The 27226-nt window shown below is 36.0% G+C and overlaps 1 protein-coding gene across 2 annotated transcripts; it reads left to right on the top strand.

Moving 5' to 3' along the window:
• The first annotated feature begins 217 nt into the window (after positions 1-217).
• LOC106791796 (unconventional myosin-X-like) lies at positions 218-27226 on the top strand. 2 transcript variants are annotated; one of them, XM_014757725.1, is made up of 14 exons: positions 218-776; positions 7390-7496; positions 10331-10393; positions 17230-17482; positions 18079-18413; positions 18505-19891; positions 19972-20224; positions 20574-20609; positions 20867-22576; positions 22644-22833; positions 22906-24352; positions 24433-24716; positions 24793-25242; positions 25339-27226. In XM_014757725.1, exons 1-14 carry the CDS (start codon positions 749-751, stop codon positions 25549-25551), a joined length of 6756 nt encoding a protein of 2251 aa, XP_014613211.1. In that variant the 5' UTR covers positions 218-748; the 3' UTR covers positions 25552-27226. The 2 variants fall into 2 exon arrangements, with proteins under 2 accessions (XP_014613211.1, XP_014613212.1); XM_014757726.1 differs by lacking the exons at positions 218-776; positions 7390-7496; positions 10331-10393; positions 17230-17482 and having other exon boundaries at positions 18327-18409.

Raw genomic sequence — 27226 nt, 5'->3', positions numbered from 1 at the left:
GTAAAGTACAGCTCTTATATACGGTAACGGTTTAATAACAGACTTCGCATTAATTTCTATTATGTTATTTCTGTAAAAATGTTTTATTTGTTGGGGAGGGGAGAAGAAAAAAAGAAAAAGAATCCTTTTACACCTGGCGGCTGGGTAAGCGTCTGAGAGGTTTAAAAGGTTGCAGATGGCGTAGTAAGTTGCAGTAGTCGATGAGTCAGGGTGGTGGCGATCGTGAACGAAGGGAAGCCTTGGGCTGCTGATTTCTTCAGTCGGGTGGCAACCATCGAGCGTGTTGTTTGTTGTTCAGCCTGCCAAAAGAGATAGGAAGAACTATCTCCACGCAAGTGCGTTAGTTACTCTCGAAGGGGGATAACGAGGGGTACACAGTGCGGGTTTATAAAAAAGAAAAGCTAAGGGAAAGAAAAAAAAAGAGGAAGAAGAAGAAGAAGAGTGTTAGACAAAGAAGGATGAAGATGATGATAAAAGGAGGAGGGACGGCGTGTCTGAACATGTGATTTTTAAACGTCAGAACCTTTTTTCCAATCCGATCGGCGGAGGTAATCGTTGATTCGACCAAGAGTGTTTGGGGGGGGGGGTGTTACGAGAAAATTCTCCTTCGTATTGTTTAAAAAAGGATTGCATAGAAGCCAAAACTAGTCTCTCGGCCTTAGACAACGACAATTGAAAAAGGGGGTGGTGGAGAGAATAATTTTCTCTCGAGCAGTAGTGAACAACAACGCACGCACGCACGCACATCATGGTCGTCGCGAAACACTTCACTCAGGGTGAGTCGTTTCTGCTCTTTTCTTTACCCCTCTTATTATTCTCTCTCTCTCTCTCTCTCTCTTTCCCTTTAACTTTATCTCTTTCTTCTTTCTCTCTTTTATTCTAGTTTTTCTTCCTATCTTTTTAACTTTTCCCCCTACTATTCTTTACCATTTCTTTTTTAGACTTCTTTCTTCTTTTTTTGTTTTCTTCCTCCCGTATCCCTTTTTGTTACGATCTAACGAGAAAGCATGTATAGAGCGACAAGAGACACATGTAAGCGTTATCTTCCTCCTCTTTAACTTCCTTCACCTCTTTCTCTTCTTCTTCTTTCGATGCAGCAGCAGCTTCCACCTCCTCCTCTTCTTCCTCTTATTCTCGCATAGGTGAAATGTGGCCTTGCATAAGAGAAAACTTGGGTGGTGCAACTTGATATCTTATGAGGGTGACAATATAAAGACGGTAATCGTAGGAACGTGTTCTAATTCGCTCCTACAATCAACACAGTTTTTTTTTTTTTCCTTTCTAACAAAAACGATACTGAGAAAGAAAGAAAAAGAAAATAACGAATAAAGTATTCGTATGATGATTTTTTGGAAATTCATTTGTATTTATTTAATTATATATTTGTCATGTTGCACTACGATTGCATTTTGTATTCGTACAAACACCATGACAAATTTTTGAGGGATAATTTGTAATGATAGTAATTGAGTAACGTTGTATAAAATAGCAAAGTACTCGGAGTCAGTAGTCAGTCTGCTTGCCTTCCTTTGATGCTCGTGTCTCTGACATGAGTGTCATTGATTTTAGAAAAGGCTTTTTTCTTGTTTTAAAAAAAGGAAAACGAAGGGAAATAGAAAGAGAGTAGACAAAAGAACGAGACACTCGTGTCGTTGCTCGGAGAAACGAATTTTGGATACAGTGATAGTGACGTTCGAATTAAGTAACTAACTATGACATTAAAGTGAACGTTGCAATTTCATTATGAAATTTCTTTACCGGCCTGCATCGAATTATTATCATAGTAGGATGTTTTAACGTAGTTACAAGCACGATAATTATTATGTGATCATACTACATTGCGTGCTTCTTTTTGAACCCCATTTCGAAGAAGTTTCTAAGCAACATATCGGAGATAAAATAATTTAGTTCTCGTTTAAATGAATCTTGGAAATTTCTAATAAATCAATCAAATTATTATCGCATCATTTTACTTTCTCTTTTTGATTTTTTCAAAATGAATCATCCATTCATTTTAATAATCATACCCAAGTTGATTGATTTTAGTAATCCAACATGGTTGCCAAGATTGATCGACTGATAAAATAATCATTAATATTTACAATTTCTTTATATAGTAATATTTGAATTCATTCATTTAATTATGTTCACATTGATCTAATGATTATTTTTCTTTCTTTTTTCTTCCCCTTCCCGATTATTAATTTTAGGGTAGTAAAATTTGTTTGACCGTCCATCTTTCTTAGGTTCCTTTTTTGTCTTCTTTCACTTTGATCTGTTTTTTGGTTGGTCGTTTAATAGGACTTACTTGGAAATTGTCGACAGGTAAAAAAGCGTTCTAAAGTTAAAACTCTCGACAGGAAAGTTAAATAGAAGAGACACGGGAAGATGCAAAGAGAAGATGGCGAATATTTGTCGTAATAAAAAAAAAAGGAAGATTAGATATATTCCCGACGAAATTCGAGAGAAAAGAGGAAAGAAAAAAAGAGGAGGGACAGTTCGTGACGGTACATAAATGTTTATTCGATGTTAAAACCGGTACCGAATTTTCTTGGCCAACACTATTAGTCATCTTTACGTTTCATTTTCACATTGAATCATCCTAACGGTATTTCAAATATTACATTTTCCTTAAATGATATCTAATGATACACATTTGTCATTAAAGGAATTTTCTATAATAGTAAACGTTAATTAAAGATAATGAAAGAAAACATTAAGACAATAGATAAATGAAAAAGAATGGGGAAAATTGCGACACCCCTCCACCAAAAAAAAGTCAAAGGAAAAAGAGAGAGATAAGTATAAACAAAGGGTGGTCAGGAGGAGGATAGGACGAGTATCAAGTTCGCGGCCCTTATTAAACGCGTTCGAATTAACGCTCGATTTATTTGCGCTCGCGTAATCTGGGACATGTAGGGAGTAAAAGAGAGAGACATATATGCAAACACATACACACACATGTATATACACATTAGCTTTGGTCGAAGTTGGCACGAGGGGGGACGTTCGATAAAAAGAAAAAAAGAAAGGAAGTATAGTAGTTACGAAGAGATGGAAAAAACGTTGCTGAAATCACACACGTACACGTACACGTACACAGCTGGGAGAATCCTTTTATTTCACTCTCGATTTAATTTACCGAGCATGGAATTTTCCAAAGCTTTTATTATTTTTCTTTCCTTTCTTTTGCCAGGGTGTTGAATCCGCCATATTGAATTCGCGATAAGAAACTATTGTCTATTTAATCATTTTCTGTTGTACATATCGGTTAGCGAAGAATGTTCGCGCTGATTTATTTTATTTTAACTTATATACTCTCGTTATCAAAATCATTACGAATTCTTTTTTTTATTTTTATTATTTCATTTACATTGTCTATCCATTATTATTTTACACACACGTGTTCGTTGTATTAGATAAATTATTTAACAGAAAAAATATAACCAATAATTATATTGCATAAATGTTTTTAAATATGTGTAAAGGTGTTAATGTTATTTCTTTGGAATGTTATATTAGAAAGGTTTCGTATTAGATTCAACGTTTGACACATCCAAATAGAATCGGAGTCTTCTTCCACTCATCAGATTACGCGAACGGAGACAGATTAGATTAAATAGTTGTGACGAGAAACCTCTTTCTAGGTTTATTTTTAATATCTTATTTTTTTTATTTTATCAGAAAACCACTTTTGAATTCATTCATGCAAGTTTGTCAATGGCTACTTTGTTTTTGCTTTTATATCATATTCATTTTCTTTGTGCAATTCAAGTTTCACCTATTTAACACAATTTATATAATTATGGACAAAATGAAAATCGTTTCCCATAAATTGAGTTTTGTAACGGGATAGCACGATGTACGAGAAAGTGGCATAGAAAATCGTAGAACCTCCAGGTGAATTATATTCTCCCGTTGAAAATTTGATATTACGAACAAGTAGAAAATTGTTTCCCATAAATTGAGTTTCGTAACAGTATCACGTATGACGTAGATGGAAATAGGTAGGGACGCGAAAAAGATTGAATTTTCATTAATCAAGGTGTCAACTCGATTTGTAAAAGGTTCAATTTAATTATTAAAAGCGCTAATTTTTGATAATCAAAATGTAACGTAAAAAAGGACGTAATTGTAAAAAGGCGTAAAAGTAAGTTACCTATAAGGTGTTGCTTGAAAAATTTGATTTGATTTGTTAAAAAAGTTGTTGTGTGTATGCATATTTAAAAATTATTAATCTAATATAAATATTTGATATATATGAACGTTCACGAATTTTCCGGGCAACGCGATATATTCTATATACGTATATGCAATTCATGTACCGTGTACGAGTGTGTACGTGTGTTTACATTAAATGTCAGGAGATATCAAAGCGTTTATGATAAAGCCACTTACAGTATAAATACGTACTTTGTATGTATCCAGTGTCAGGAGTACAAAGCACTCGGTTACTTCGACCAAAAGGGAAGTTACCACGATGAAAACGTTTACTTGTGTGTTACCTAAATGCAACCATGGACGGTTACTTCTTTATGTGGATGTCACGTAGAAGAAACAACGAGGAGAGGACCGATTCGGTAAACGGATATTCTTAAACAACATCCGTTCTCTCTTTAAATTCTTATTCTTATTGTTAATCGAATTGAGATAAACAACAAACAAAAAAATAAGATAACTAACAAATATTACAATTTGTGCAGATATTTATTAAACACCCACACAGATATGACTATAACTTCAATATGAAATATTTTTAATCACGTAGGATTAGAAAAATATTTGAAAAAAAGAAAAAAGAAAATGATGTTGAACTTAGGAATAAAAAGAAGCACGTGAAAGATGTCTGGGGAACTTGGAATGAGTATTTCTCATTCTCTCTCTAACTTTCATATGTACACACGTACGCGTAGACACACACTCACACTTATAGTTTCTCTTTCTCTGTCAGATGCACGTAGAATGAGTCATGAGAGGCATCCTAGCGGTTCCGTCTTCCCTGGAATTTCGTCTCATCCTGGATAGTCGTCGTTTGGTGTCGAATGTTCGAATTCCGGTTCTCTCAGAAGACAATTCAAGATGACTTACACACACATACATTCATCACAATATATATATTCACATTATACACACAGACACACGTATATACTTGTCTTTTTGGACAGGTTAAAACGTCGAGTCTATGGTAATGAACGGAGTTAATTATTTCCTCCCGTTGTTAGGTGTCGTCGACCTCCCTGAGAACCTCTCGGAGTCTCTCACTCAGCTTGGCTCGTTCTATGAAACTTTCGACCTCGATCATCGACGTCACAATTTTTCGCCTTCTAGAACACACAGGAGAGAGAGAGAGAAGGAGGGGGGGGGAAGGGGACTTTAACTACATAGAATGAAAAGAAATTCCAGACAAAAATATTCGTTGGAAATGTTTTGATCGGTTGGCTTGTCAAAATTGCTTTTTCAAATATCGATTTGTTGAAAAATTGCACGATTTTTAGGTCATCGGTTTAAAACGAGATTACCGATGGATTCTGATCGTTGCATAACAACGCGAGAAATAGTCAGCTAGTTGAATTTATCGAATATCTATTGTTAGGATTTTAAATATGATTAAAAATGGTCTTTTCTTTGCCATCGGCAAATATTTCCTTATCTATTATATATTTGTTCTTATATTTTATTACATTAAGAATATATAATGAAAATTTGAGAGAAAGTATAATGAGATTATATGAGAAGAATAATGAAATGATCTAGGTACTTGCATATATGCATATACACATACATATGCTTAGTCCTAAGGTAGGTAAGCTTCTTAAGAGCCGAGCTTACAACTTGTTGTGTCGTTAAACTACTTTCCGTCACGTAATTAGACACTGGTTTCGTTCCACGAAACGACACTTTATTAACCCACACATATTCTTATGCAAACTCCAATAATGCACGTTGCTTGGATTTTGCAACTGCAATTCTCTTAAATTCAACCTATTATAAAAGATGTTTGTTTAGATTGATCTTTTCAAATTAATCAAATAATAATTAAATCATATTCATATTGATTGTATTAAAACATCAATCGGACATTGATTTATTATTTTTTACGTTATGCGAATGAAAGAAAAAGGAATATCCAAAGCCGTGCAATTTTTTGGGCACACGCAGGTGCATTGGTCACGTGCCCTGTACACCTGTATGACCGTGACACCTGCACGTCAGCTGCTGTAAGATCTTTTTTTTTTTTTTTTCGAGGACCAGCCCGAGCCAATTTTGTTCTCCATTTTATTTTACAAACGTTGGGTGCATAATTTTCATTTGGGTAAAATTTGTTGTTCTTCATTTCATCGTTTCTATGATTTTGTTTTGATGGGAAGGAGGGGATGAATGGGGGGTGTCCTTAGAGTCTAAGTATTATACGTGACTATTGTTATACCCGCATACTCGTGTAAGGGATCATTTTTAGTATGGAAGGATGCAACTAAATCGCGAACGATCTCGAAGAATGGACTGGAAATTGCATGATACTTTTCTCTTCATCACTGATGTGAAAGAGATCCCTCTCTCCTAACTTCACATAAACGTCCAAACGAGTGGGACTAAAAGCACCCTCGATCATTAACCACCCTCACCCTATTTTTTATACCCCGATGTCTTGTTCCATCTTACCCTCTTACCCTCTTTTTCTTGCATTCCTTTTTTTTTTTGTTTTATTGTTAATCATCTTTTTAATCTTGGACGATGAGTTTCTGATCATGTTATATTCATAACATTGTTTAATTAATTATATTAACACACATACACGGACAAACAAATATACAAACGTTGAAATGTTGTTTGCGCGTGTGTCTTGGTAAATTTAAATGGAAAGATTTAAAAGGAAAGATTTAAATGAATTGTCAGAGTATTCGTTGTAAAGATTAGAAAAATAAACATAGCAATAGCAATAGAATTTATGGGACACTGCGAGTATGGTTAAACCATAGTGTATTCTCGATCGAACGAGACTTAAGTGTCAATTCTCGACGTTCTCTAGCAGTAGCAATTGGTTGGGTTGGTTAACAGGTGGCTTGCTAGACACAATACCTTGATATTCCTTTGATTTTCACCGACACATTTTCCCAATCTAATCCAATAGCCATTGCATCGTTATTCTATTCTCAACTTAACACTTTAGCCATTTGCATACACCGGTTTATTATTAAGCGCGCAAATATTATTTTAATAATATTTTAATAAAACGTGTGCATGTTTAAATTGGAATTTCAATAATATCGAATGAATATTGAAATGCATTTTTTGAAGTATTTAAAATACTTAACGAAACACAAATGTGTTCTGATTTGTAAAAAAAAATAAAATTCCAATGAAATGACATATTTTTATTTCTTTTTTCAGGCTCGAGCCCCGAGTTTGGGGTGCCGGATATGACGGTCATCAGTGATATCGACGAGACGGGGATTAATCGGAACCTTCAAGTTCGATACGAAAGGGACGAGATTTATGTATCCTTTTTTTACCAATTCTTACAGTGGTTTCTTCACAGAAATAGAAGAAATGGCGAATCGAAAAAGAGAGATATTTTTTTCTTTGTTAAGTGTATATATATGTATTTATGGCAAACTCTTACTCCACCATTCCACTTGACTTTTTTCGGAAGTATTTAAAGGGTTGCGCCAAGGTGCCCTTTCACGAACGAGCTAAAAAGAAATTCTTTAGAATGATCGAGCATTGTGTAACTCTTGGTAGGATCCAAAAGTGGGAAAAGGTTCTTTTAAGTATGTCGTTTGTATCTCCAAATGTCTCTACGTGTATCTGTGTGTGATAGGAATTCTTCAAGGTACTCGTAAGAGCTCAGACGTTCCGATTTCTTCCAAGTATTAGATAAGAACGTTTAGATTTATCGATTAGACGTAACAAATGTTTATTACTGCTATTCTGATAATAAAATAGATACATGATTCGTTATTTGAATTTTTGATTTATGCACGAATATTACATTCTATATTTGCATATATAAATTTAAATTATAAAATAGGAATATTGTCTATCTCGAATTTAGAGTTATTAAAAAATGTGTCAAATAAAATCATAAGACCTCCCGTAGGGAATAAAGTAGAATAAAATAGGGTAGGGTAGAATAAATGAAGAAGAAAAGTAAAAGAAATAAGAAAGGAATATAAATAAAAAAAAAAGAAGAAAAAAAGACGGAAGGAGTGTGTTGGGTGGGAAAGAGAGAGAAAGACGTATGAATTTTGCAGGGGTGGGGCATTGCTCCCGGGTTAGTTGGTTGCCATGGCGACAACCCCAGTCAGCTGGTGAACCACCCCAGGGCCAGACCCATTCATCTCGTCCTCGGTTTGCCGACCCAACGACCGACACCGACGACCCACTGTCGTTTTTGCTTCTCTGAGACTCCCGCCAAGCCCTTCAACCCCTTGCAACCCTTGCAACCTCTCAACGAAGCCTGCAAGCTCCCTTCAAACCATTCCAATCCATCATCTCTTTTTCTCTTTCTTGGATTGCACAACAATCTGCATCGCGTTCCAATAAAATGCACCTACGCGCTAGCACAAACTGCCCAGTTCCTTGTTCTTTAATTAAATTCAATGAAATCTGAGGGACTAATGGTAATTCGAATCAATTGGAATTATTTTCATTCGGTGTGTGTTTAATTCATTGAATTACTTTGAATTTAATATTCACAGAGGTAACCGAAATCGATAGGAAATTCGCAATCAGTTTAATGTAGGACAAATCCTAATTGGCGATATTGAAAAGGTAGTAGGCAAAGTAATCGGGCTTATCGAAACTAGCAGGTTAAGTTCGATGATTCGAGTTCGTTAGCGGATCGTTAGGGCAATTCGTTAATGAGCATTTCCTCGTGCTTGAGTAATGTTTAGAGGAACGTCCGTTTAGATGATAAGCGTGGGTTGCGTAGAACCACGTTGTAAAGTAATCTACTAGTTATGTGTTTGCTTTAACGATTCAACTCAATGGTTTCAAGTCATAATGTTTTATAGTCTACGCACGAAATTGGGTTCAAAGCTTTCCCCCAACTGTTTGTTAAGAATTTTCATTTCTTATTTAATTTAACCTAGATTATTTTCAACTTCGAGTAAATGACTTCAGAGTCGTGGGTTACATTCTTCGTTCATTGCAATTCGTCATTTTTCTCAATTTATTCGTTCGTCTTAAACTGTAGATACTCAAAAGACGCATATAAAACCTGTATAAGGAAATAGGAGGAAACAGGAGGGACAGATACTTGAAGGGAGGGCAAAAGGGGGTGAAGATGATGATGGTGGTGGTGGTGGTGGTGTGGTGGTGGTGGCAGTGCGTTCTCATTAACTTTTCGCTAGTAAAAGCGCTCTTGGCCGGCTTCAATTGCTTTCGTCGAGTAGAACGAGCTCGCCCACCTTTTAACACACAGCCGTTAGAGAGAGAAAGAGAAAGAAAAAGAAAGAAAGAAAGAAACGGAAAGAGAGAGAAAGAGAGAGAAATACGAGGGTCAGAAAACCGGATGTACAGCAGCGAGTCTCGAGAAACTAGCATATCCCGTGTTTGCAGAAGCCGTCGAACCGAAGAAATTGGGCCACGACAGGGTGCAAACAGCTCAAAGTGAGAATGTGAGAACGAGAGAAAGAGAATAAGAAAAAGAGCGAACGAGTACAAGGAGGAAAGGTTGAGGGTAGTTGTTCAGCAGGATTAAACGTTCAACATTTCGGACATTGCATCTTTCTTTTTTTTTCTTTTTTTCTTCTAACTCTTCTGAAGAAACATCAAACAGAAGAATGCAGGCCATTCTTAGGCATTGTTAGGTAGATTTCGAAAAAGAAAATACTTAGAATAATAAGTTTATTTAAATTAGAACATTATAAAAGCCTTTTTTCCTATCACCCCGAACAATGGTGGTGAAGATTTTGTTTCATTTCGTTGATAGTGAAACTTGGTATGGTTTTTCGTCGTACCCCTAAAATGTCACAGAAGGGTAACAACCGTTATGGATATATTATCCTCCCTCCTCTTTTATTCCTAGCCCGTACCATTCTCTGAGTCATCCCCTAAATAACTATCGTTCGCGTGACGTCATACCAAGTATAACTTGCATCCCTATTTATCCCTCACCTCACCTCCCCCAATCCCCTCATCCTGGTCCCCTTTTTTTCATCGTTTAACATAAGCAAATGTCATTGTCCTAACTCAGGGATCCTAACGATTCTAACTTTTATTGATTGCTGGGTCTAGCTACGAATTTGTTTATCCCTACTTTTAATATTTTCTTATTTGTCGTATGCACGTGTTTTCCTTAACTCAGAAATTATTGAAATAAATGCAGACTTACACAGGTTCCATTCTGGTTGCTGTTAATCCTTACAAGGAGGTCGACTTTTACACGAACGTAAGTAATTTTGCTTTTGTTTGTTACGTAAATTCTATCTCGATAACGGGATAATAAGATTAAACCTAAATTTAGGTGGTGGAATTGATAAAAAGAAAAATATAAAAGTTTTGTTTTACGCGCCTTACGTCAATGCGAAATTATTCTTACGTTTCCTGTTGGTACGCAGGAAGTAAATATCCTATCGTCAAAGAATAGTAAATATTCGACACAATGAACAGATAATTAATAAAGATGATTGTTTGTAGTATAAATTAATCGGTCATCGATCAATCGATCGATAAGCTTCGATCGATTCTTTTGTTGGATCTTGACAAAAGGATTTTATAATTCAAACATTTATGGCTATCTTTTTATCAATTTATGATGGGGATTATTTCTTTTTTTATTAGCATAATAAAAATTTCAGAAAGTATGGAAACAAAAAATTATTCTCGATCGTACCAATTTTTCTTCTAGATTACAAATTTTCTTTAAGGATATTATGATAAAAAATTAAACAATATAATATATATAATTAAATGACAAATAATAAATTTCTTAATGCGAATAATAATCCCTCCCGAAGTATTTAGTTTAAATTGATAAAACACTGAGGACGTAATTTTGAAGCATTATCAATAGGATATTATCGGAATCTCACATACCAAATGAAAACAGGAAACGGAAGCCGCAACGCGTTCTTGTGCTGATATGAACGACAGGAGAATATGTAGATTATGTTGATTATTAAATCTACATTGAAAATGGGAACAAAATCTTGCATCGTGAATTATGTTTTTTTACTTATACAAAAATCCACGTTTCATTGTCAATCCTTATTCCTAATTAAAAATTCATTAAGGGGTACATTGCAAATGAGAAAATAGAATTTCAGCGTGTACCGAAAATGAGGGTTGCACGTGGGGAAACAACATGTTAATTAGATATTACCAACACAAACAATACAAAACTTTCTATGGTATTCGTCCACGATGCAACGAGATGGGTGTTACAATTATAATTCTTGTTTCTATTTAATATTTTTCAATGAAATATTACCAATAATATATTAATGAACAAACGTTTCTTCTATCTATTCGATGCAACAATATGTCTAATTGTTTTCGAGGATTAAAAAAAAAGAAAAAAGAAAAAAAAAAAGGTAATATCGGTATTCCTTATCCGAATATTTCTTATGGCGTTAAAAGTGTCGTGCGTTTAAAACGTAAGAGAAGAAGATTGTCAACGAACCGTATTTAGGTACAAAGTGGCTTCCACTCGATCCCGAAGTAAATTCTTCTTTCAACCCTAAGCCCTAGGAGTAGAAGAACATGCTTGTGGTATACACTACCCTAACGCGACATAGAGACACGGGTACTCTCGAGTAGTTGATGCCACTTTAAGTACACACACACACACACACGCACACACATATATATATATATATATGTCTCTTGCATATGTTTACTTACAACTGGTGTGTGTGTGTTCGACGTACCGCGTGTGGCCAGAAATAGAGATTAAACGGGTCGTTAAAAAAGTGTGTGTATGTGTGTGTGTGTGTGTGTATGAAGAGGTAGTAAAGAGGCAGAAGAAGTGCTGCGTCGGTCAATCAGTCGGCCGACACGCGATGCACTTTCAAATGCATTCTTTTTTTTTTCTTTCATCTTTGTTTTTTTCCCTTTTTCCTTACCGGATGACGATAAGCCGATAGGAAGCAATTTGCTCTGTGATAACCGCATACTTGTCTATCTCTTTTCTTCTCCTTCTTCTTATTTTTCTTATATTTCTTTTTACTTTTTCCTTTTTTACTTTCGTTAATGTATTATCGGAGTTGGTGCGTTTTTTGAATTATTATTAATATTTCCAAAGTTAATTTTTATACGAAAACAATCCATCGTGCAGTTTCAAAGCTGATTGTGAGCTTTCGACACAAAAAAATTGGTGCCGGACAGTAAAATTAATTGTAAGATTGAATTTATGTATTCCATCGATCGAATAAATGTATTAATCAAACGATCAAGAAGTTTTAGGATATGGAACTCAAGGAAATATGTTCGAAATTTCTTCTAGAAGTAAATGTATAGAAAAAAAAAAAAAAAAAAATTTGAAGAGACACTTACAAGACAAAAAGTTGGTGTCCTAAGTGACAGAAGGGGTGTAAAAGGGCCGACGATGATAGCCAGGCATTTTTGAAGGTCAACGAAAGGCTTGCACCCATGCAAGGGAGAATGAATGAACGTTGAAAAGAGAGAAAAGTTCGTTCTCGTGTTAAAGGAAGAAGGAAAAGGGCGGTAGGAGGAAGCAATGGTGGTGTGCACGCCCCGCGTTATTGATCGGGGACTGGAGCTCGCTCACATCGGATTCGGAAAGTTCCTCGTCCTCGTCCTCATCGTCCTAGTCCTCTTCATCGTCCTCTTCCTAGTCCACTGGGTTCACCATAATGCCTTCGGCTACTTTCCACCATTTGTTTCTTTCTTTTCCTCCTTTTTTGTCTGCCTTTTCCTCCCATTCTCCATTTCTATCACTTTTCCTTCTTTTTATATTCATTGCCAGCTGCTTTTTTCTCATACCACCACGAGAGTCTACCTTCTTTGATTTCAGACTGATTTTCAAACCCTTTGGTGGGCCCTTTTTAATCCTCAAAAATGTCTCTACGCAAATGCAAATGTTCTTTTCATTGCAAATAAGTAACTGTTGAACAATGATTTTGAATCGGTTCTTACTGTACTGGGACTATCAAAATGATTGGATGAATGTTTGCATTGATAAATTATGCTAAATATTTTGCACGGATTCACAATTCACAATTATATGCAGTAGTTTATTGTTCGAGTTCGTTTGAGATTTTTCGGGGGTGGGAGGTTTCGGTGTTAGATTAATTTGTATTCGATTGTTAATCGAAGAACCTCAAACGGTAGGTGTTTGATAGATTGGCACAAATTTAGTTATGTTACCATTTGGAAGTTCCATTTCTTCTTACAAGGAAGTAATACGAATCCGTGTCGTATTTAATGGTAGATCGATAGAAGAGCAAATGATGGATCGACTATGGTGCAATGCAATTTCCGTTAGCACGACTAGGTTGACCACGTCGAGCTAAAACTCGAGAACTCGATTACGGTATTGGATATCACCGATAATAAGAGAAACCTTCCATTTTCGATTCCGCAAACGTTTAAACCGTCGAATTAATCTTACCTTTTCTTTTATATACAAGTATCTATGATACAAACAAATTATCAATGTTCAAACAAATATCAACAATTAATAAATAAGAAACGAATAATTATTTGAAAGAATTATTATGAAAATTTCAATTGTTAGTCAATAAGGGGAGAACCAATCATCCCCAGTTGACGGGACATCAAATTCTTTTTATTTTCAATTCTAATCTGGCACAAGATTTTTTTCCTACTTATAGTTAAGCGTATAATAAAGGAGGGTTGAAAAGTTCTGAGCCTATAATGCAGAGCAATGCAAATTACAAGTATGGTATATTAACTAACGATGAATGTAAAAGAAAACCACAAGGAATCCAAATTCCAATAAACTTTCTGGCATAAAAAACAATTGAAAAAGAAATGATGCATTGATATCATTTTTCTGTTTTCTTTTTTTTTTTTTTTTTTTTTTTTAATATTAACCCAATTCTCGAGGATAACTTTTGAATATCACTCAAGCGAATATGATAATGAACAAGATTTGANCTATCATCGTCGGCCCTTTTACACCCCTTCTGTCACTTAGGACACCAACTTTTTGTCTTGTAAGTGTCTCTTCAAATTTTTTTTTTTTTTTTTTTTTTTTTTTTTTTTTTTTAATATTAACCCAATTCTCGAGGATAACTTTTGAATATCACTCAAGCGAATATGATAATGAACAAGATTTGACCCGATAAAGAAATGAACCGAGAAGTGGTGAACTCTCTTTCTTTCTCGGGTGCATAAGCCTCGCAACCCCATTTCGTGGTGTAATTTCCGCGGATTCTCGACGTGTTGTAATACTCAACCAAGAGAGAGAGAGAGAGAGAGAGAGAGAGAAGAACGAGCAAGAGTAGCAAAAAGAGAGAGAGAAAGAGAAAAAAAGGAAAAAAAAGAGCTCATGCTTCGAGACACGTGAGACTATCTAGTGTTTGCCAGCCTAGGGGTCTCGAAAACTCAAAGACTCTCTTCGATCAACATGCCTAGTTCACGATTAACAAGAGTATGATACTTCTAACGTGTATGAATTAGGTCACTTTTTAATACTAAACGTACAACGAATTATTCCAATAATTTTAATTCACTTTTTATAGTTTTATATATTATGTAATTATACGAAACTTTCGACAAATAATTTTCACTATTTTCTATACCATTAAAAAATAATTCCAATTGCAGAAACACAATGCTAATACGTAAAAAGAATTTATTCTCTAACAGGCAAGAAATTGTAACTAATTAAAAAGATAATTTAAATAAGATGACAACCCCCTGATAATATAAAATGAATTTCAATTGAATTTCAGGGTGAAAGGTCAGGGAATGGTCTTTGAAAATTCATGCCTGAATCTTTTATTTTTTTTTTTCCTTTTTCCTTTGATTTATTATCAAACATCTTTCTCTCTCTCTCTCTCTCTCGTAGGGTGTTTATTTTTGGAAAGGAAGAAAATTATCTCGCGGATGTATTTTTATCTCGAATCCTATGGATAAGCTCTCAAAGAACTGTACACACTATACCCGTCTCATAGGAAGGAAAATAAACGAGAGTTTTAAAAATAACACAAGCATATGCAGATAGATCCCTTTAACGTGTCCAGGTGGTGATGGTGGTGGTGGTGGTGGTGTTAGTAATGGTGATGGTGGTTGGTGTTGCTTTGAAAGCGCATCGATAACACAACCATCCTTCTTCCTTTTTTCTTTTTTATCTAAAACGAAAGAAGATGCATCCACTACAACGACTAATTCCAACAGGATCATTACACTTCCCTAATTGAATTTAGGGTGATATGTTTTATGAAAAATATATTTCGAATAAACTAATTAATTTATTTGCTTTATCGAATTGAATTCCATTTAAAATAAATCACGTATAATTTTTATTGATCATTATAAAATTTATAGAAATATTTGAATGACGATAAATTAAGATCTAAAAAAAAGTTCTCTTCAACTTGAAATGATTCGATCGAAATAGTAATCAAGAATTCTACGATTTCATTTCATTTCATTCGATCGTATTGAAAAAAAAAGAAGTACAAATGACTTTGAATAGCAACCGTCCTTCTCTTATTCTCCATTTTTATATCGTCGAGACGGGAAAATAAAATAAAAAGAAATGAATGAAAAGAGTAAGAGGAAAGGTAAAAGAAAAATAGAAAAGAAAATAAAGACATTATTAGATCTAGGAAGAAGCTTGTTTAAAAAACTCTTCTAGTTGGTTTTGTTGCATACAAAAATCGAAGTCACTATCATAACTTTATTAAGGTAAAGAATACGCGAGTTATTATAGGCTAACAGGAAGAGAGAGAAAAGATAGAAAGAAAAGAAAAAGAAAAAAAAACATTGATAAAGAGTCACCCTGTTAGTGCACCTAAATATATAGGAATACTTTTACGAGTCGTAGTTTGAATCCTGATCATTTGATTAAACGAACGTTTGCTGTATAAAAATAAGCCCTTTTATACGTATAAGACACAGTGGATTTTTATTGAATATAAGCATTACTTCCATTTTTTGTTTCTAAGTATCTTAAAAATCTTGAAAACGAACTTTTGAAAAATCGTAACATAAATTTGCACCCATTTCCTATTGTTGTCTTTGAAATATTAAATCCTCCACATGTTAAACTTCGAACTTTAACGAACCCTTTCCACTAATAAATAAAAATAGATAGAAATAAAAGGGGAAAGAGGAGTTCACGTCTGACACAAAACTAGGTTACACTACTTGCAAGCAAGCAAGCAAGCTAACTTTCCTCTTTCCGCACTACACAAGAAAGATGTGGGGTCCTGTACTGCATTCTGAGGAACGTTTGCTTACATACATAATGTATATATCAGTGTATCCGGTGTAAACCGGAGATAAACGTAAACCTCGACACTTTTCCTGAAGACTTTTACGATTGAATGTGAATAAATCTTGGCTGGCTCCTTTCGTAACTTTCTAACTCTAACAAAAATGGAAAATATATTAAATAATGAAAAATAATAATCTGTGGAGACGAACGCACGAATATTTTTCATACCAGATTGATGGCTTTTATCGTTGCAATCCCCTATTAATATTTACGGGTAGAAAATGTTTGGAAGAAAGGGGGAATTTAAAATTGATCTTTCGATTTGATTTCCAAGTAGCTTCGTTAATAAGAACTTTCCATGAGTTTATTTGTAGTTTCATACGCGCATATATGCATGTATGTATGCCGCACGTTATTCCCAAGGGAGTCGGCCTACAAACGAAAAGGGGATTACTGAAACTCGCTCGTAAATATCCTAACTACTACACCACGCGTCATCGGATTCGCGTTGCAATTAATCCGCTTTACAAGGATGCTAAAACCTCCACCTCCTCCTCCTCCTCCTCATCCTCCTCCTCTCATTCTCGTTTTTCCCTCTTTTTTGCAATCTCTTTGTTATACGAAGTATCATCAGAGTTACGCATGCGTTTTCATTATGATTGAACGATTCCATAAAGAATTTCAATCTGAAAAATTCATCAATCAGGAGAAAGAGAGAAGATCATCGATGATCATAAATTCACGAACAAATTAATTGATTATATTTAATTGATAAAAATGTAAGCAATGAGAGAAAAACATATTCCTTTTGGGGCCAAATGTTTTATGATTTGTATAAATAATTATTTTTGCAGGAATATGTTAGTCGTTATCATGGGAAAAAAATGGGAGCACTCGAGCCACACGTTTTCGCGTTAGCCGAGGCAGCCTACAGATCACTTCAAGATACGGAAAGTAATCAATCCTGTGTTATATCCGGTGAGAGTGGTGCTGGTAAAACCGAGACAACGAAATTCATCTTGCAGTATTTATGTTCCGTCACTAGCAACGTCGACACTTGGGTTGAACAACAAATATTGGAAGCCAACACCATTTTAGAAGCTTTTGGTAATTATTTTTGTATCGTTATTATTTCATTTCCAACAATCATTTCACGATCCAAACAATATTTCAATGAAACAATTAAACACACGCGTTACTTTTTTGATAATTAATTTCTTTCACAGTTTATTCGTGTGGGTACTCTATTGAATTTATTAGTTTTATCGTTTTATATGTTCACAAAGTGTAATCTTTTGACATAGATTCTTCAATGAAAGAAACACGAGAGATCATTTTTCCTACCCCCGTTTCATGCGTGCAATGTCATTTAAAAATGAAAAGGCAGGATTCACAGTGGTTTGAGTCAAGGACGAGCGTGGCAATTCAGGTGTAAAATGCAGTTGCGAGGGGTAGAATCTGGGTCATGGGGGAAAAGGAAGGATTAATAAGAATCGAAACGTGCACTCAACTCAAGAATCTAGAACAGTTTTCATTTGTCGCGTGATTTTCTATTTCATTTTATAAATTAAAAATCCCTTCTTAGAAAATGAGGATAAAAATTTGAAACAGAACACAAATGAATGTAATGAATAAATTTAATAACATTTGATGTGGGAGAGAGTTATTGATTTTTAATCACCCAAATAATTTATTCCCCACAGGAAACGCTAAAACGGTGCGAAATGACAACAGTTCAAGATTTGGTAAATTCATGCAAGTTTGCTTCGACAGTAAATGGATGATCAAGGGTTGTATCATTCAGGATTATTTGTTGGAACAAAGTCGTATTACGTTTCAAAGTCCTGGGGAACGTAATTATCATGTCCTTTATCAATTGGTGGAGGCTGGTACGAGGGATAAAGAATTTGCCGAACAATTCAAGCTGAAACCAGCGATTCATTACAAGTATCTTAATCAGTCCGGATGCGTTAAAATTGGAGGGATATCGGATTCCAGAAAATTAGACGCTTTGAGGCTGGCATTTAACGTGCTGCAAGTAAAAAAAAAAAACAAAGCCCCAGATTAAACGTATTAAAAACCTTTGACAACTGTTCACCTAATTATTCCTTTTATTCGAACATTTTCAGGTAGCCCCAGAAATGTGCGAGGGAATATTCCGTGTGCTATCAGCAATCTTATGGTTGGGTAATTTAAATTTCGAAGATGTCGACGGTGAAAGATGCGAATTGACCGAGGAGGATGAGGAAATAATCGAAACGGTGGCCCCACTTTTGGGTCTTCAAGTGGAGGATTTAAGAAAGGTCGTGCTGATACGGCAAATCAATGTACGCGGTAACATAACAGAGATTCCACTTAAGGTGCAAGAAGCCAAAGAAAATCGTCACGCAATGGCCAAAGCATTGTATTCGCGAACGTTTGCATGGTTAATCAATCATATAAATAATTGTACGAATCCTGGACAAGACAGTTCACGATTTCTCGGTGTGCTCGACATATTTGGGTTTGAGAATTTTTCTCTAAACAGTTTCGAACAACTTTGTATTAATTATACCAACGAGAAGCTTCACAAATTCTTCAACCATTACGTTTTCGCATTGGAACAAGAACTGTATCGTCAAGAAGAAATTCAATATTCTCATATAACGTTTACGGACAATACCATGTGTTTGGAATTGATCGAGAAACCACCGAGATGCGTATTAAAATTGCTTACCGAACAATGCCACATGCCAAAAGGTTCCGACCTAGCATATTTAACTAACCTACACGCCGAATTCGATAATCATCCGTGTTACGTCAAAGGTGAGGATCGTCGTAGGTGGGAAAAAGAATTTGGCATCCGACATTACGCAGGTTGCGTGACTTACACAGTCGAAGGTTTCGTTGAAAAGAATAGGGACGTTCAGCAGGACGTGTTTTTCGACTTCATGTCGAGAAGTACAAGCGAGTTTGTCCAAGAGATCACAGTTTATCAAGACCTTTTAGGATGTACGATAGTTCGTGCAACCGGTAACGCAACAACAACGATGTCTCGTGGAACGTCGAAGGGTAAACCAACGTTGTGCGATTCCTTTCGACACCAATTGCAAGCCCTGGTCGATGTATTGCAAGCAACAACACCTTGGTACGCGCGTTGCATCAAACCCAACATGGAAAAAGTCTCGAATCACTACGACGAGAAACTCGTTCTCGATCAATTGAAATATCTTGGAATGTTGGATATCATTCGTATAAGAAAGGAAGGCTTCCCGATACACATGGGTTTTCATGATTTCGTCGCGAGATATCGATGCCTCGACAGGGGACGTAATCTGTTGTCGCGCGATGACAGAGAAGCTGTTAGATCGTTGATCAGTAGCCAAGGTATTCCGGAAACCGAATGGCAAATTGGTAAAACCAAAGTCTTCCTACGTAGTTACGTGCACGAACCTTTAGAAGATTCCAGAAATCAAATGGTCAGCAGCAATGCTTTGATGATACAAAAGATTTGGCGAGGATACATCGTACGAAAGGGTACACATATTTAGAATCGTTCAATCGTCAATTTCATTTATCTTACGATTCCTAATAAATTGGTACGATTATTTTTCCAGAGTACAAGAAGATTCGGGAGGCCGCGTTGAAAGTACAGCACGCGTACCGTGGCTGGAAACTGCGAATTATATTTATTCGCAAACGCAGGGCAGCCATTATTATACAAAGCCATTTGAGAGGTGTTTTTGCCAGGGAAGTTGCCGCGGCATTAAGGGAAATGAGACGAGTGGACGAAGAGATGAGAAAGAGAGAAAGATTAGAAGAAGAAAGAAGATTGATGGAGGACAAGAAAGCATTGGAAGAAAGTCAAAGGTATCATTTAAGCGTACAACTGTAAATTTGTTCATGTATGCATGGATTCGTTCGATGTACAGGGTGATTTGTTACAAATAATCTAAATGTCTTGCTATTAGTGTTGGTCCAAAATCGTCTAGACAATTTGACGAAGTAGTTACTCCTTTCGAAAACTTTTTAAATGCTAATTGCTTCAAAGTTTCGATGAAGGATAATTAATCGAAATTTTATGTTAAACGGATATTTTATAGAAAATAATAATATCACCCTGTACAAATGGTAGACTCTCATAAAATCGTCTGGGATAATTGTTAAATAGAGAACAGTCGACGATACGTTAACAGTGTTTCGTTTGTGTCTCTTATAGCGCGCAGTACAATGGTATTGTTGGAATGGAACCAGGGTAAGTTCGTCAAAAAATACAGCTGACGAATAAACGACCCTTCTTCTTCCTTGCTGCATGTTTGTAACGCGAAACGCGAGCATGTTACAATGTATAGATGTGCGTCAGATAGATATTTTTGTCCGATTCAATATAACGCGTGAACAATATTTATTGACGAATCCAAAGGAGCTTTTGCTTTTATTATTGGTTTCAAATATTCCCGATAAATCTAGATATGACATTTTGTAACGAAGATAATTTTTCTTTCCCAACAGAAAAGCACAAGAAGAGATAGCAACGTTGACTCAAATGGCAGAACAAATGAATTCGAAGATAGCAGCGTCTGATTTGCAATCGGTCGATTTGGACAATTTGTTTTCATTCTTGTCCGACGTCCAATCGACGAAGAGCAATCAAATAATCGAAGAAATCGGTGAACAGATGGATAACCTCGTAGAAGATTTGGACGTCGAATTGGAAACGGTGATAAAGCAGGAATTAGAAATGAATTCTAAAGTGGAATCGAAGATTAACACGACGCCTAATGGTCAAGAAATAACGCCGGTACAGCAAGCGCAACGAATAGGTGGGAGTACAGGAAAATTGGGTCAACCGAGTCTTCCTGAACCAACGGAGCCACCACCTCCACCACCACCACCAATTCCTCCGTTGGCATTGAACGGGGACTCTTCGGCGGATAACGGCGAGCCTATATACGAATCTGTTTTACCACGAGAAGAAAGTGGGCCTAGTAGTCCCATTATGATCAATGGTAGTCCGGGAACAATGAACGGTGATAGTTGTGGTTTTCCACCACCAGTACCTATCAGTAAAGTAAAGGAACCACTTGCTGGCAGTCCTCCACCACGACCAGAGTCACAGAATTCTAATGGCCATCATTTGCTGCATCACAATCATCATCATCATCATCCAACCCAAATATCTCAACCGCAACAAAATGGTCACGACCAGCAACAACAACAACTACAACAACAACAACCTATTCAGCAACAACAGCAACAACCGCAACAACAGCAACAACAATTGCAACAACAACAACAGGCACAAGTACCACAACCTCCTATCGAAAGGGAACAGAGAAGAAAGTGTAGAGTCGAACGTAAATTGCAAGAATTGGAGGATAAGAGGGAACAGGATATCGAACAAGCCACTTATCACGATATCGTCGAATTTGCACAGAATTATTTCAACAGTCACGAAAGATCACCTGAGGGAACGATAATGGCTACACTTACGAGAAAATCACGTGGCAAAAGTGTCGAATTTATTCCGAAATATGAAATGGTCACTTATTACAAAGGATCTAGTATTCCCAATTCTCATATTCATATGTACGATCCTGACAACGTTAACGTTGCCTGTTCAGTATTCAGGGATCTCTGTAAATATATCCGTGGAGAAATGAAATTAGACGTAGAAATAGCTACGATACAAAGTATCATCGGGTATGGAATAGAACGGGAAGAATTGAGGGATGAAATATTCGTACAGTGTATGAGACAAGCTACTAATAATCCTAATCCCGAATGGGCCGAACGCGTATGGTTGTTACTCTGCTTGGCCATCGTTGCGTTTCAACCAAGCAAATTGCTTTACAAATATTTCGTCTCGTTTCTTCGAAAGAATTTAGTTCTCGAAGGTAAACTAAGACAATACGTGCAATGGTGCATCGACAATTGCAAGAACACCAAAGTTTCCTGTAGACAATATCCACCTTCGACCGTTGAGATTGCTGCAATGAGACGATTGGGTACGATAGTGTGCAGATTCTTTTTTCTCGATGGTAGAACTAAGGCTATCGATGTTCATCCAACTGACACCGCAGCTGACGCTGTTGCTAAATTAGCTGACAAATTGGGTCTCAGATCTTTGGAAGGTTGGGCCATTTATCAAAGCAGACCGGATGGAGAGGAACACGTTAGGGCTCATGATTATCTATACGACGTGATAGCTGCATGGGAAATGTAAGTAATTCGAAAAGCTAACTTTAAGGTTGTCGTCATCATTTGAGAAAATACATTTATTTCATAGGAAACAATGCAAATTGAACACATCCCAATCAACATTCTCGACCCTAAGACGTGGAAATAATGCAACTCTCGGTAGCGGAGACAATCGTTTCGTTTTTAAACGCCGACTGTTTCGTAACACACGAGAAATATCCCAAGATCCGGTTGAAGTTAACATGCTCTATGCACAAGCTGTATATAATGTTGTAAAGGTATCGTCAAACGTACAACAGATCATTTTTATTATTCCAACAAATTGTTTTAATGAAATTTCTATTTTTTAGTGCGATGATTTCCCAGTGTCCGAAAAAGTGGCTCTACAATTGGCAGGATTGCAAGCTCAAGTGGCATTGGGTGACCCAAAAGACAACGACAGATTAGATTATTACAGCGAGGTTGATAGTTTTTTGCCGTATCGAATAAGCCGAGCACGTGGTGATGACGTTTGGGTACCGATCATAGCACAAGCACATAGACAATACGGTGCTGGTCGTAAGGAATTAGCAGCTAAAGTTTTATATCTCTCCTGTGTGATGCAATATCCGTTGTACGGTACAACAATGTTCAACGTAACGTATCGAGGATATTGGTCTTATGGCAATCAATTAATATTGGGTATCAATTGCGATGGTTTAATGTTGATCAAGCCTGATGACAAATTTGTATTGTCCGAATATCGTTACCAGGACGTTGAAAGTATAATGTTGGACCCAAGCGACTCGTTCATAACGATTTCCTTGCTACGACACAACCCTGATAGCTCGCATAAGTGTTTTGTATTCGAGACAGCACAAAAAAATGAGATAGGTAGTCTAATCGTGAGCTATTGCCCTGCCTTAGCAGGATGGATCACGGAAAACGAAGTTCCTGCGAAAAAATTCAAAGGTATCACCAACGAGGATCGCATCAGGCTTTATCACAATTTGGTTAATTGTCGTCGAACATTGGTCGATGCCGAGATTCTAAGGAAACCTCAAGATTCCGGTGGTGGATTTTTGAGGAATACTTTGAGAAGATTGTCAAAGCATAGAATAGAAAAACTTAGACAAGAACACGGTAGTGCTACGGATCACGGTGAAACCTACAAAGGTTTCCCGTATGCTTATTGGGCTTTTAGTAGACAAGCAATACCACAGACTCTTTTCAAGTTACCTGATCCGGAAGATCAAATGGCCCTGGGCGTTTTCCAATTGATTTTAACTTATGCTGGTCTTGGTCAAAACGGTGACACCGTTCGAAGGGTCGAGGACGAACACGTCAATCTTATACAAACGGTTATGGAAAGGTGTATCAGAAAAGATATTCTTTTGGGAGAATTGTATCTGCAATTGATCAAACAAACCACCGACCATCCTGATCCAAACAGTCGAGTTAATCTAAGGCATTGGGCATTACTTTCCTTAGCATGCTCGGTTATTCTACCACCGCAGAAACTCATTCGCAAATATCTAATAGCACATTTGAAACGATGTGCCAGCGATTACGTCACCGAAGAAGGCAAATACGCTAGATTCGCCGAGAAGTGTCTTTACAAAACTCAAGGAACGAGAAAAAGGCAATGGCCACCTAGCAGGGAAGAGATCATGTGCACGATCAATCGTAGACCAATTTATGCAAGATTTCATTTTATGGACGGACAATATCATGCCGTTGAATTTCATCCGTCTGCCACTGCGACTGATGTCATGGAAATAATCAAAGCTAAGATTGGGCTTGAAGAAACAGCTATGGGTAAGAAAATTCTTCTATTGAGACGACACATCCTTTTTGATATGCTATTACTAATCAAGATATATTACTTTCGATCCTAGGTTATGCCATTTACGAGGTATTAGGACCAACCGAACGAGCTCTAGTCCCTGATGAAAAAATAGCTGACGTTATGTCGAAATGGGAACGATACAGATCGGCCAGTGCATCCCAACAAGGACAACAACCGCAGAGGAAACACGCACATCACTTTTTCTTATTTAAGAAACACCTGTTCCTCGATCAGTACATGAATCTTGATGATCCTGTAGAAAAAGAATTGCTTTATCATCAAGTTCTTCACGATCTTCGTGCCGATCGGTTTCCCATAACCGAAAAGGAAGCCGTAAATATATTAACATTTATTGGAAGATGGAAATAATGAATTTCCAAAAAAAAATAATGTTTATTTGTTATTGCAGATGATGTTAACGGCTTTACAAGCTCAATTAGAACTCGGTGATTGTCACGACGGATTAGCCGAGCAAGAGTATCGAACAATATCAAGTCACTGCCTACCATCAAGACTAGTACCGACGGTGTGCATAGAAGGAGTCCTTCAACACCATCAGTCATTAAGAGGAATGACACCGCCGGAAGCTAAGAAAGCCTTTTTAAATTTAATCCAATCGTGGCCTTTGCATAGGGCAACGATCTTCGACGTGATGCAATCATTCACATCGAATTGGCCCAGAGTCCTATGGCTTGCAGTCGATCAACTAGGATTACATTTACTCGAACATCGTTCGAGAAATACTTTATGTACTTACGAATACAGTAGCATACTTAGTTACAATCCTGCTATTAGTAGTTTGATGATAATCACTTGTACCGATAAAAAACAGAGCAAAGTTATACTCACAACTTCTCAGGTAAAATGATATACGAATGAATGAATTAATCTAAATTTAATAATACGATTGTGGAAATACAAAGTAATATTATCTAATCTGATTGACTTTTTTTAGGCACACCAAATAGCTAATTTAATAAAGGAATACATGGAGGTGTTACAATCACCTCCGGAAATACCAAAGAGAGATTCCGTGATAGCCCAATCAATTGCACAACAATATCAACAAGCGACCACGAATCTTCCAGGAAATGCAACTGGAAGAAAATCAAGGCCTGCTTCGATGTTACACAGGGGTGCTCCAGTGATACAATCTCAAGCTAGTTAGAATGTTTCAAACAAATCCTCATTCTTATCGACAATGAACTATTTTCAGCTTCTAATCTGAGAAATGAGGAAAAATATCTTATGGGATATACACTTTTCTCGACTAAACGATAACACAAATGTGATATCTTTTTGTCCAACGAGTGTGTATGTAAATATAAAGATTCTTTTGTTTTTTTTAACGAACGAAAGAAAGAAAAAGGGGGGAGAGAGAGAGAGAGAGAGAGAGAGAGAGAAAGAGAGAAAGAGAGAAAGAATTGATTATAAACTTTCGTTATCGAAGTGCCATAAGTTTACCAACTTTTACGTTTATGAACCAATCATATCGTCCGGACCAAAATATAATTTTTCTTTTCTATACAGCGAGTTGAACGTCGATTCTTTTTTTCCCCCGGTGCATTTTCGCAAAATAGGCAAAATTGCATAATGCTAGTGGTTTCATTTAAATTCGATTATTTAAAATATGGTTCTCAAGGCCTACGATTATTGTGGATTACGAGAAGTAAAATTAATATAATAATGAACGAACGTTAGTTATAAATATAAATATAAATATATAGAAAATGAAAAAGAGAGAGAGAGAGTGAGAGAAAGAAAAAAAAAAAGGATGGATACTTTCTTCCGATATTTATTCAATTTAGAATTAGTAATCCTGTGAGTAACGTGAGACATTAAAAAAAACACGCACGCATACAGGATATTTATTAGCTACCGCCGGCGGAAAGTAGAAATTATTTAGCAACAATTAAACGAGTAACAAATTAACTGCCATGTTAATGAAGGAGGAGAGAAAGAGATGAAAAAATAGAAAATAGACAAAAAAAATGAAACAAAAATTATTCAATGCGTATAAACAAATGGATCGATTAATTATGAAAGTGATATTTCAATCATTTATTATTTCTTTAGATAGTTGGACTATAGAATAATTATTTTTGTCGTTTTGATAATAGAGCTATGACAAATTATTTAAAAATTATTTATTAACACGTTGATATTTGGGATAATTTTAATTATATAATAATGATATTTTTTTGTTTTAATATTTGAGATATTTGTGATTATTAAAGTATTACTGCTTACGATAAAATTGACTTTTGCATTAGATCATTCTCATAATCAATCGATTGAAATGAAAATGGAAAAAAGTGCTCTCTATATCGAAGACTTGAAAGAAAATCATATACATATAAACTTGAAATGAATTCTGGACGTAAAAAGTGAACATACAATTTGTTTTCTTTACGAATATATTATAATACAAGTTCCCTAACTAAAGTTTTTGATAAATGAATTTTTGCTAATCGTGTTCGCGCCTGTTATATCTACGCGAATACATTTTTTTATTAACAACCGAGTCGATCTACCGATTTAAAAAAAGAAAAAAGAAGAAGAACAAACGATAAAAAAAAACGAAGCAAGTCCAAAACCAAGCAAATGTTTTTTTTTTTTAATCATCGCGGAGACCAATCAAACGAAGAATTTTTTATAAACGAAAAGAATAAAAGAAAGAAAGATCTAAATCCTAGATCATCGATCTCGCGTTTACATTTGTATTTTCAAAATTTTCCTTTCACGTCAAACGTGTGTGTTTTTTCTTTTTCTTTACAAATCTCGTCGGTTTTATTGTATCGTCCCGAAAAATTCATGATGGAATATCTCGATAAAAAAAAAAA

Source organism: Polistes canadensis, unplaced genomic scaffold, assembly GCF_001313835.1.
Source record: "Polistes canadensis isolate GaletaPanama2010 unplaced genomic scaffold, ASM131383v1 scaffold_343, whole genome shotgun sequence".
NCBI lineage: Eukaryota > Metazoa > Arthropoda > Insecta > Hymenoptera > Vespidae > Polistes > Polistes canadensis.
The sequence above is the reverse complement of the archived record's forward strand: the minus strand, read 5'-3'. Positions and strand labels throughout refer to the sequence as shown.